General features: G+C 45.3%; 1 protein-coding gene across 2 annotated transcripts; it reads left to right on the top strand.

The window, feature by feature from the left end:
- The first annotated feature begins 932 nt into the window (after positions 1-932).
- Positions 933-11,708, top strand: GJB6 (gap junction protein beta 6). 2 transcript variants are annotated; one of them, XM_035003743.1, is made up of 3 exons: positions 933-1,091; positions 3,583-3,747; positions 10,177-11,708. In XM_035003743.1, exon 3 carries the CDS (start codon positions 10,192-10,194, stop codon positions 10,975-10,977), a length of 786 nt encoding a protein of 261 aa, XP_034859634.1. In that variant the 5' UTR covers positions 933-1,091; positions 3,583-3,747; positions 10,177-10,191; the 3' UTR covers positions 10,978-11,708. The 2 variants fall into 2 exon arrangements, with proteins under 2 accessions (XP_034859634.1, XP_034859635.1); XM_035003744.1 differs by having other exon boundaries at positions 3,583-3,733.
- Positions 11,709-12,608: the final 900 nt, after the last annotated feature.

The raw sequence follows: 12,608 nt of genomic DNA on the forward strand, positions 1-12,608 counted from the left end.
AGCTAGTGCGTGGTTTAGGTGCAGCCATTTAATCACCAACCAATTTCGTGAAACAAGCAAGTCATACATCTCTTGTCTGATGTAGAACAGGTTTGAACCTGTGACGCCGGGTCCCTAAACAGCTCCCACCATTTCCACCCACCAGCCCCTGCACCAGGCCCTCTCCTACCCCGGGCATTCTGAGACCTGCCTGAAAGAAGGGCACCAGCTTGGTCCTTACGTGGCGCGCTAGGCTAGCAGAGGGAGGCCGGCTCTGCTTCCCCTGCAGGAGGTGTCAAAGGATGGAGGTAACTAATAAAAATAACCTCTTCGACTCCTCTAAACGGTCATTAATTAATAAAAAACAACAGTCACTGTGCCTCCAGGCTGCTCTCTAGGAGAAGGCCGTGCACGGGTACCCGGAGGGCTGTAAGAGGGTGGCAGTGTCCGAACAAAAAGGAGGATGTGTCCTGGCAAAAACACAACCTGTCCTTAACACTGATTCCAACGAGTCCCCCCGCTTCGAAAGCCTCGCTAAGGGCTGCGGACCCACTCGCCCAGTCCCTTTCCCTAGGGCGCCTGGCCAGTACACCCCGGTTCTCGGGCCGAGGGGCCTCCCACCCCGAGCGCGGGCTCTGCCAGCGAACCCCTCCCCACCCGGAGCGGCCAGGAGACGCGGGCCGCCCCACCCTTTCAGGACCAGGTCGGGCCAGCCCCCGGCGCCCGGCGCCCCCGAGGGAGGGCCAGTGCTGCAACCGTGGCCCCAGCTCGCCGCACCCTCGAAGGAGGGCCACTCCTGCACCCCCCGCTCCCCGCGGCCAACCGTCGCTCTCCTCGCCCCCGAGGGAGGGCCTGCCTTACACCCCGCGGCCCCGGGCGGGCGCGCGTCGCAACTCGGCGCTCTTGCGTCTCGCAGCCCGCCGGGAAGCGTCAGGGCAGAGGCGGGGTGGGGCGCGGTTAAAAGGCGCTGCAGGGGGGAGCGGGCCTGTACCCGAAGCCGAGAGGGAGCGCCGACTGCACACTCCCGACACCGGCCCAGGAGTCCGCGGCGCCCCAGCCCGACCTGCTGGCCGGTTGCAGCGGAGGGCCCCGGCCGCAGTCCCGCCGAGCAGGTAAGCGGGCGCCAGGCGCGGCGCCCCCGAATGCTGGCAGCGGGCTGGGGGGCGCGGTGAGGGAGGCGGCGGGCGCGCCGCGCCATCTCGGCCCTTGGCCCGCAGCTGTTGCCTCCGAGAACCCCGAGCAGGTGAGGCAGGCAGCCTGTCGCCTCTCTCGCCCTCGTCGCCCCTGCTGGCGACCGCTCCAAGGTGGACCCTGTGGCCGCAGGGCATGGTCACCCTCCGATCGCTGGGCGGCTGGCAGCGGTGGGTGTCCACGTGTTGGGGTTGCCCAGGGCAACCTTATCTGCTGCGGATCCGCATCCTCCCGTGTCCGCTGGGGCCCGGGCCGATTCTGCCCGGCACTGCCCGGAGTCCTCTGCGCACCCGGAGGAGCGAGGATGGACGGGTTTGACTTTTAACCCTAGATGGTCCCCCTTCGACCTGCACAACAGGTTTTATAAACATACCACATCGTGTGTGTCAGTGGCCAGAGTGTGGACCCGTGCCCCTTTCCCCCACTTCCTTTGCTGCATTTTGGATTTTCTTTGCTTTTATGCAACCTTGACGAAGTCTTGCTTGGGTCTGGGGAAAAGGAAAGCCGGTTTAACCGGGCTATTGGACAAGTCCCAGGTAGAACTGACCCGTTTGGCTGCATGATGTTTGCCCAAGGAACTTGGGAAACTCAGATGACAATAATGCAATTACTGGACAATTACTGGACAACAATAATTAAGTGTCATTGGTGACACACGTCAGTTAAAAGGTGGAGGCACCAGAAGGTACTTCCCGTCTAGAGAAGGAGAGCAGTCCCAGGTGTTACCTGGCATCGGGTGTTTTGACTGGGCTGGCCTCCCTTTCTGGAGAGCAGGACTGAACCTCAGGTGAGTGTGGCCTGCATGCAGTTATGGACGCTTGTAGGGGGTAGAAACGTGCAGCCATTGCAGGGATACCTGGTCCAGCAGCGACCGCAGGGTCCCCTAGGTGGAATCTCACTGTCAGCGAAGTGGCTGACTGAATGTTACCATGTATTTTTGTTCTTTCCCTTCAGTAGACTGTATGCCATAGAAGTATTTTCTTGCCCCAGTTCTAGTAAAATCTAACCAATGTTCTAGAAGAAAATGTCCTGCCCCAATGCAGTTTCCTCAGAATTGCAGGATGCTGCTCCAGACTGCTCCTGTGGAGAGCTTTGTCTGTTGTTTGGATCAGGTGGAGCCTTTGGGGGTATTGTTCGAACCCTGCCAAGGAGGGGAGAAGGAAGTTATGAAGAGAGAACATCAACACTCTCTAGGCTGTGACGTAACTGGGGTGGGGGCTGGGGGTGCAGCGTCCCCCATCACCATCCCCACAGTGACCCAAACTGGCAGGACACTAATCAGTCCAGCTGCTTCACTTGTGTTTTTATTTTAAAACCAAATCTGGTATTGGTGAGAGTGACTTCATTTTCTTTTTCTTACTTTTTATCTTCTGAATTATAACAGCTTTAAGAAAGAAAAGAACTGCAGAAGATCTGACTAAACAACTGAGTAGGGTGAAAGGAAAATTCTTACTTGCAAACCCTCACCGTGCATCTTTGAGTCAATCTGAATATTCCAGGAATTATGAGTGGTTTGTAGACGTTAGTTAAAATGTTAAATAGAATAAAATTGTGGGAAAATAACTTTTAACACAAGTTTCTTGGCCATGAGGACATAATCCTTCCAGTGGCTGCATTATGATTTATTAAGATTTCTGTTTTACTTGCTTGAGCCATGAGAATAGAACTGGGTCCGTGGAGCGGCTTTTCCTTTTTTATTTTCATGGTCATTCAACTCAAGTTAGACTTAAATCTTTGGGAAGGACACAGGTTTGCTTGAATGAACAGAGACTGCTTAATGGAAAATGTTTTAACTCTTTGACTTCCCAAATGGGTTAAGAAACACATGTAGTTTTATGAATTGTCCATGTTTATATTTAGACTCCATACACAGAAAAAGTTCTCTCAATTTTATTGAGTTAATTTTGAAGAAGTACATAGATCCTAAATCCATTTTATCACTAGCTGTTACTCATAAAGGACAGTTGATGAAATTTTGAGTCATTAAATTTAAAAATCAGAGATAAGGTTGTCCCTTGGATGACCTGAGCTTTCTAGAGACAACAGATATAGATTCTTCTTGATTAAAGAGAGAATTTGAGATTTTTTTTTTTTAAACTCCTGATTTGGGGGATAAAGGAGCATATCCAGTTTCTCAAACTCCCTTACTCTTTTTCTCAATTGCTCAAGGAATGGGGTTGAGGTTTGGGATTGGGTATTATTATTATTTTGATAAGGAAAAGAATCTACACTAAAGATTTTATTTTTATTTTATTAGTATTCAAAGTATGAAGCATCAGGAAATTGGCAGTCTCTAGACTTCCCTCATAACAGTTCTGGGGATAAAGAAAAACTACCCACAAAGGTCATGCAATAGACACGTGGGAAGTAGTTAAAGAAATATGGCCACATCTGTGTTTTTTCCCTCAACAGGTGACATCATCACTGAACTGAAACTGCACAAAGATTTATATTCATGTCATTACTGTGCAACATCAGCTTTTAGGCAATCAAATGGTGTAGAAGAAAGCCTGAAGCCCTTGAGGAGGGAAACTTGCCTAATTCTTCTCCAGGCCAATTAGCTGTGAGTCCTTGGAAGTAAGGCCCATATGTGTTTGTTTTGCTTTGACGTTGTTTTTTATCAATATAAAACTCCTCGACTCCCCAGAGCTAATGTGGAAATCATGAAGAATGTGTTCTGTTCTCGGGTATATCAAATATTCAATGAATAACTTTGAAAGGGTCATCCAAAGGGAAATAGAACTTTCTAGAAAGACACTTTCCACCTCTTGGTGTCTGCTAAGGGGTAAGACTATAATTTTAAAGCTTTAGTTTGGTTCTGTCATCAGTGAAACTAAAATGTCATTGTTAAGCAAACTAGTTATGATTAAATTCTTAAGTTTTAAAACAATCAAGAAATTTTATTACTTAAATTATTTTAACTGTAAAAGGGAAGAACAATCTATCTTCATAATACTGTGTGTATCATCAGAAGTAAGATCAATGGTTTACTTATTCTTAGAGGTAAGTATTCCAGACTGGAGCTTTAGTATCAAGAATGCAATATGGAGTTATTCACCATAATTAGATATACCACAAAACCAAAGACAGTTTACCCTTGTAACTTGAAGTGTAACCAATTTTTTTTTTTTTTTTTTTTTGAGAGAGAGCACACAAGCAGGGGAGGGGCAGAAGGAGAGGGAGAGAGAACATCTTAAGCAGGCTCCGGGCTCAGCAGCGCGGAGCCAGACTCGGGGACGGAAGGCGGGGCTCCACCTCACACTCTTGAGATCATGAGCCTGAGATCATGACCTGAGCCAAAATCCAGTTGGGCACTTAACCCACTGAGCCACCCAGGCGCCACGAAGTGTAACCACATTCTTGGACGGAGACAAGACTACAGAAGCTAGACAGATGTATTCTTTCCTTAAAAGAGAGCCAGAGATGGGGCACCTGGGTGGCTCAGTCGTTAAGCGTCTGCCTTCGGCTCAGGTCATGATCCCAGGGTCCTGGGATGGAGCCCCGCATCGGGCTCCCTGCTCTGCGGGAAGCCTGCTTCTCCCTCTCCCACTCCCCCTGCTTACGTTCCTGCTCTCGCTGTGTCTGTCTGTCAAATAAATAAAATCTTAAAAAAAAAAGAGAGAGCCAGAGAGGCGCCAGTTAAGATAAACCTCTCTGTTCACAAAGAGTTAATATTTTACTTTTTATTGAAAAGGCTCCTCCCATTGGCTGCAGTCTGTCTAAAGCATGAAAGGAAGGAGGTATTTTGTTTACTAATACTAATTGCAAAGGGTGCCAATGGATGCAGTTGTTTCGGAAAGTAATTTTCAAAGAGCATTCAGCCTTCAAATCTCCTACAACCAAGATGTTGGTGGAAAGCTCCCCCAGGAGTTATGTTTTTACAGGAAGAGGCAGGAGAGGGTTGGGCGCAGTGGGCAGTCTCTTCCCCCCCAAGGCAGAAGTGCCTTCAATCCAGGGAAAGGTCGGGTCAGGAGGAAAAGTGGAGGTGAATCTTCTGCTCTCTGTCAGCTCCCTCCTTTCCGGGCTCCTCCCGCGGGAAGGGTGTCCTGGGGGCAGCCAGGCATGAGGGTGCCTGCAGCAAAGTGTCAGGAAGCTGGGGGCAGTCCCTTTCCCTGACTGGCTCTGACAGTTGTGAGGCAAGCTGTCCTTCTGCTCTTAGCACACGGACAATGATACCCAGGTCCCATATACGTAAGACCCTCAGGAATGATGTGGACTATACAGAAGAATCAAAAGAGAAGCTCTCACTGTAGGAAACATGGCGTCACATTCACTGAATGGTTTTCCTGGGCGCACTTAGGGCAAGGGAGGGACGGAGAATATGGAGGGCAGCGCTTCCTGTCATTCCTACTGTGAGAAGTAATAGGGCTTTTGTTGCTCCTGCAGGAAGATACTGCAGATCAGGTGGTTTGTCTTTAGCCTGATTGTCTTGAGTGACCAGTAGGCTGGACACACTTGTATTTGGGTTTAATCACTCATTTTTCTTAGTGACCTACGCATCTCTTTTTCTCCCTTTAAAGGCACGGGGGGAAATTACTGATATTTAGTGGAAGTCAAAAGTACTGTAAAATAGATTATTTTCTGTTCAGCTTTGCTACTTGGATAGAACTTCAGAATGTGTGATTTGGGCACCCAGAAAAGCCAAAAGAAATAAAACCACTGCCATAATAATTGTTCCTTTTTTTTTTTTTTTTTTTAAGAAGGAGAAGCCCTAAGGCACGGGTGCCAAGGATCCTGCTTCTAGAAAGCCAGAACCATATTCTTGTGTGGAAATTCTGACCTCATGACCTCTCCCACAGCTTCAGCCTCTCCAAATTCATTCAGACTGAGTTGTCCTTTAGCACCTTGATCGGTTTGCTTGCTAGAAGGGCAGGTAATAGGTGACCGCAGGTGTGCCAATGTTCAGGAAGCCTGTTGATAAAGAACTCAGGGGAAAACAGCCTTCTTTCTAAATTCTCTGCACTTTGGAGGGTTTAAGAAAATGTGAACTTTTATTTGATAAATCGAAAATTTGTTGATTGGGCACTTAATTAAACCAAATTGCAGTGGGGGATGTTTATTGGTTAATTAGAGAACATCTTCATTTTATTAACAAATAGGACTGTCCCCTAGGTGAACAGCTGTGTAAAATATGTTTAAACATCAAGATGTATGTGTTTCTACCTCCTGAAATGCTTCCAGGATAGAAAACAATTAGCAACAATTAGGAAAATTTATTATAACGACTTTCATTATAAACTAAAAATTAATTTTATAATTCATGTTATCCAAGATGAGTTTTTATTTTTTTAATTTTTTAAAGATTTATTTATTTATTTGAGAGACAGAGAGTCGGGGGGTGAGGGGACAGAGGAAGAGGAAGAGAGAAACTCAAGAAGACTGCGCTGAGCTCGATCTCACGACCCTGAGTTTAGACCTGAGCCAAAACTGAGAGTCGGTCACTTAATCTACTGTGCCACCCAGGTGCCCCCCAAGATGAGTCTTTAAAATCAAAGATACATGTACTGTGGACATTGAAAATCTCTTTCTCAGAAGGTGGGCACTAGCTCCACACCTCTCTTGTATCATGCTTTTAGAAATAATTTTTTTTTAAGATTTTATTTATTTATTTGAGACAGAGAGAATGAGAGAGAGAGAGAGCACATGAGAGGGGGGAGGGTCAGAGGGAGAAGCAGGCTCCCGCTGAGCAGGGAGCCCGATGCGGGACTCAATCCTAGGACTCCAGGATCATGACCTGAGCCGAAAGCAGTTGCTTAACCAACTGAGCCACCCAGGCGCCCTTAGAAATAATTTTTTAAATAATTTCTCCTTGATAAAATAGGAGAAGAGTTTCTGCCTTTTCTCTGTTAACAGGTAAAATTATGCCTTGTGCTCTATTGTGCCCACCCCTTTCTTTTCTTTTGGCTCAAGTATCTTATTTTTCTTTCTTTTTCATGATTTTTATTTTCCTTTTTTTTTTGCTCAATTAGTGATTAAATTTTTTGACATTGTTGTTACAAGTCTGGACTCCTCCACTTGTGTATCGTGATCTGGGTTGTCTTCCATCTTATTGTTGCCTGAAAATCTGAGCCCCTCAATGCTGCTGGAAGTTTCTCCCTCCCTTAGCCGACTCCCTCAGAACTGTGGGACACACTCAAGAGCTCTTGTCTTCCCCCCCGACCCCCACTGCCAACACCCCTTTTCAGGTCTTCAGCTGTGGAATTCCACCTGTCTTTTCGTTTTCATTGAAAAAATTAGTAAAGTCTAGGCTAAGTTAAAATGATAATTTGCATTTTCCCATTTCTGCCACAATGTAAGCTTTTGGCTCAATTTTAGTTTGGACTTAAGAATTCAAATGTTCTTATCATATTCTGTGTTAAAACTTTTCATACTCCATGGCATTTGAACAAGTTTTAAGATCTATGAACATTTCAAAGTCCTTTACTTCTTTCTGGCCAGTGGAGTTGGAACAGGCCGGTATGCACTAAGCCCTTCAAAACGATTTCTCCGGTTCCTTATTCCTGGCTCCACCTCCTTGGCTTTGGTGCCGGCTTGCAGCATCTGGGAACCCTGAATACTCTGAGGGTGCTGGTTTGTTAAGTGCTGTTTTTTTATTCCTTCTTATGGGTTGTTCAAGGAAAGAATAAGCATCTGTGAAAGTCCATGATCACTTCAATTATCCTGTCTTCTGGTGACTTCATTAATCAAGTGAAAATATACGTGCTGAAGTGCAGTCCCGTTACCGCCTCCCCATTTTTTTCTTAAGATATTATGTGCTCCCTCCTTGCAGAGTTGTGATCTAACACCTTCAGTTTCCTAGGATAGGAATGCATCATTGGATAGGAAGCTCTCCCCAGTGCTTCTAGCCATGACCCTCCTGCATCCCCTATTTGCTCTAAGCTTTGTTCAGAACCTACTCAGTGCTGGGAACTGGACTGTGCCTTGGGATGCAAAGATGAAATAGTTAACATATCGGGGCGCCTGGGTGGCTCAGTCAGTTAAGCGGCTGCCTTCAGCTCAGGTCATGATCCCAGAGTCCTGGGATCGAGCCCCGCATTGGGCTCCCTGCTCAGCAGGAAGCCTGCTTCTCCTTCTCCCACTCCCACTGCTTGTGTTCCCTCTCTCGCTGTGTCTCTCTCTGTCAAATAAATAAATAAAATCTTTAAAAAAAAATAGTTAACATCTCTATACAGTAGACATTCAATAAATACTTATGGAAGTCTTGGTGATTATTATTTACTTGGCTTGGCAATGTGGTGACAGGGAGACGTTTGTCTATAATTGAGCTCTATATGCTTTGGCAAGAGGAGAAAGCAGGGGGAGAAACTCATGATATAGAAATTTCTAGCTATGCCCTGCTTGCGCTCCCCTCCCCACCCCTTCCACAGCATGTGCCCCCTACTTCCACTGAGCAGTTCAGACAGAGGAGGAATCCACAAAGACCTATAATGTGGATGGTGGCATTTTTCCTTGGACCTATGTCTTTCTAAGAAAAAGGTGGTGCCTAAAAACCAAACCAAGGGCAAAGATGAATTTCTCAGAAAGCCAACTAAAGTGGAGGTCTGCTTTTCATAATATAGGACTGGCTGACTTTATTAGCATCAACAAAGGGTCTTGCTTCTGGGGCACACATTAACAGCTCATCTAGGGACTTAGTGCTGAGCATTCCTGAAGGAGCTGAGGCTGCCTCCATTTACCCAGTTGTCTCAAAGAGCAACAGATGTGATGCAGAGGGGGCGGAGCTGTGGGCAGGAGATGGAGCCAAGAAGGTGGTGGGGGTGGGGGTTGTCAGCCTGAGGAGAAGCCTGACCCCGGGGTGCAGTCAAATACAGGAAAGTCGCCCTCAGACAGATCGACGAAAGGACTTTGGCAGCTCCCTCATCCCCTGAAAGGTTTGACAATTTGTGTAAGCCTGTTTTCTGAAGAGAATGTTTTCTCTTTCAAAAGATTCTCAGAGTTCTTTTTTTTTGATCCGAATACTGAATAATTCTCTAGGCTTCTGTAGCAATGTAGGGTAAGAAAGTGTCTGTCTGAATTGTAGCAAAAGTTCCTGTGGAAGTCAAGAATGTTTTCTCTCAGGATGCTAAATCCGTGCATTAAGAGGGAGGGGCTCTGCATTGCTGGTTCCCTTCATCCATGGCTCCTGGTGTGTTCCTGGTAACTGGGGAGGGAAAGCTAGTGCCAGCCCCGGTTATCTGGAGAGCGAGTGAGTGCTTTTTGTAAAAGCTAGTAATTCTCTTGCAGAAGAGGACCTTTCAGTAGTGTGTGACATCAGGTCTCCTAAGAACACATGATTCCAGCAAATGATGTTATTCAAACTAGAAATAAACATAAATACATTGTATAAACTAGCAAGTATCGGGGTCTCTTCCCCCTTCCCAGTCTGCTGGGTACACCACATATGTCATTCCAAGGATTATTTTTTTCTCTCTGATAAGCCGTTTGATGGAATAGGATCTACTGTGGAACGTCTGTGATCCCTTGGGCAAAACAAAACTGATACAGTACTTACACGCATGGTGGTTAAAAGAAAATTGGGAAATGTATTTGTTTATCTCAGTTCCTGCACTAATGTCGAACAGCAACCTAATATATAATCTGAGTTCAGTTGCATCGAGATGATCTGAAACCCCCAACGGTTATTTCTGGTTTAAAACTGTTCGAATGTTCTTAGAGTGGGCATTCCCTACCAGAAAACCTACTAGCAACCTAGGAGGCTGAAGTTATAAAATATCACAGCATACTTTATTGTTTTTTAAGATTTTATTTATTTAGTTGAAAGAGAGAGAGAAAGAGAGCAGGAACGGGTGGGGGGACAGAGGGAGAGGGAGAAGCAGACACCCTGCCGAGAAGGACCTGACCTGAGTTGAAGGCAGACGCTTAACCACTTAACCCACTAAGCCACCCAGGAGCCCCTCGCAGCATACTTTAAGAGAAATTTGCTTCGGTCTATAATATAACTATACTATTTAATAAAATCAAAGGAACTTTCCATTAACTAACCTTTGCTAATTTTTGTCTGTTTAGGAATAGGCCAACACAATGGACTGGGGTACCCTACACACTTTCATCGGGGGAGTAAACAAACACTCCACCAGCATCGGGAAGGTATGGATCACCGTCATCTTCATTTTCCGTGTCATGATCCTTGTAGTGGCTGCTCAAGAAGTGTGGGGTGACGAACAGGCAGATTTTGTCTGCAACACTCTGCAACCGGGATGCAAAAATGTGTGCTATGACCACTTTTTTCCTGTGTCCCACATCCGGCTGTGGGCGCTGCAACTCATCTTTGTCTCCACCCCGGCCCTGCTGGTAGCGATGCATGTCGCCTACTACAGACACGAGGCCGCCCGCAAATTTAGGCGAGGAGAGAAAAGAAATGAATTCAAAGACTTAGAAGACATTAAAAGGCAGAAGGTTCGGATAGAGGGATCCCTGTGGTGGACGTACACCAGCAGTATCTTTTTCCGAATCATCTTTGAAGCATCCTTTATGTATGTGTTTTACTTCCTTTACAATGGGTACCACCTGCCCTGGGTGTTGAAATGTGGGATTGACCCTTGCCCCAACCTTGTCGACTGCTTTATCTCTAGACCTACTGAGAAAACCGTGTTTACCATTTTTATGATTTCTGCATCTGTGATTTGCATGCTGCTTAATGTGGCCGAGTTGTGTTACCTGCTGCTGAAAGTATGTTTTAGGAGATCAAAAAGAACACAAACACAAAGAAATCATCCCAATCACGCCCTAAAAGAGAGTAAGCAAAATGAAATGAATGAGCTGATTTCAGATAGTGGTCAAAATGCCATCACAGGCTTTCCAAGTTAAACATTTCAAAGCACTACATAGCTGACTCATAACAAAAGTGGTGCCTTCTGAAGGCAGTGCCCACCTAAAAATCCCTTCCATAGGCTGAAGACTTTGTCTTTATAAATGCTTTCATAATACATAAATACCTGGGTTAACTTTTTGTAGAACACTTGTTCCCTTAATATGCAACATAATCAAATATGTGGTCCATCTCTGAAACTAAGACAGGATTACAACTGTGCCTTGAAGTAACTTTAACATGTTTAAGTGGACTGTCTGACATACTAGGTATTTCCTGAAAATTTAAGTGTGTAACTGTGTTGATAAAGAACATTTATGTAGAAAATTGATACTTGGATTAGTTAAAGATATTTTTATAGGATTGAATGTTTTAGTTCTGACTTTGAATTTATATAAAGTATTTTTACAATGACTGGTCTTTCTTACCTGGGAAAACATATGAGGTTAGTTTTAGAATTATGCCATAAGTATGTAAATTTTGAACTTACAAAGAGTCTATCTTGTTGTAAATAGTGTTTTGCAATTTCTATTGACAAATTTATGAACTATCATGATACTCTTAAGGTGGAAATTGTTCATTGTACAATATATTTTTATTGCTTCCTAAATGTAGACAGAGCTGTATGGAAGTAGGAAGCTTTTTAAAACTGGACAATTTGCAATCATTGTGAACAGCTGACTTGAATGTTTCACCTCAATAAAGATCAGCCCCATTGCTTATGCCTTCATCTGCATTATGGGTTTCTGTTCAGTCTAGGCCTCCATGTGGTCATCCCTCATGTGGTAAGATGAGTTGGTTGGGTTACTTTTGGTGGGCAGGCTGCTGGTTGCATGGGGTGGGGGGTGCCTGGGAGTTCAAGCCTGACTCTTGCATCCTCACATCAACTGAGCAGAAGCTGAGCTTAGCAACCCACCCAGTCCATAGCTTGGAGAGGATCTGGCTGCTTTAGGACACAGAAAATGTCCTCTGGGTCAGTTCAGCCCTGATAGAGAGGAGGTTGAGGAAGTCAGGGGCAACTCTCAGACGAAGCTTGCCTCAAAGGATTCATTCGTTACCTGAATCCTTCAGACCATGGTGACTGAGATAAGCACCCACAGCTTCACACCCACAGATGAGGAAACCTTTCTCTCCAGGGATTTCCAGATTGAACACAGATGCCTTGAGAATGGGTGCTGGTGAGTCAGTCACAGACTGGTCACTCTGGAGTGGTAAGACACACACACACACACACACACACACACAAAACAACTGTGTAAAGGGACAACATTACCATGGCATATTCTGCATGAGGAAACCTAATAAATAATAAGTGTCCACAAGAGCTTGTTGACACATGTCAACATGGCACCATGATTCCAAAATATCTCTCCAGAAAAACAAAATATTCTCATTTTCTTCAGAGTCCAAAGCAAATTCCAGACACATCATTTCACCCATAAATGTCTCAGTATCAATCTATAAAAACCAAAGACTAATCTTTTAAAACAAAACTACAATCCTACCATCGCATTAAAAAATCTAGTTAGCACTCATAATTCCCAATGTCCTATAATGTTCTTTCTTTTTAAATAGCTATTCGAATGAGCATCAAATGAAGGATGAGGTGAAATACCAGGGGCAGATAAAA

This window comes from Mirounga leonina, unplaced genomic scaffold, assembly GCF_011800145.1.
Source record: "Mirounga leonina isolate KUSES-001 unplaced genomic scaffold, KU_Mleo_1.0 Mir_127, whole genome shotgun sequence".
Lineage (NCBI taxonomy): Eukaryota > Metazoa > Chordata > Mammalia > Carnivora > Phocidae > Mirounga > Mirounga leonina.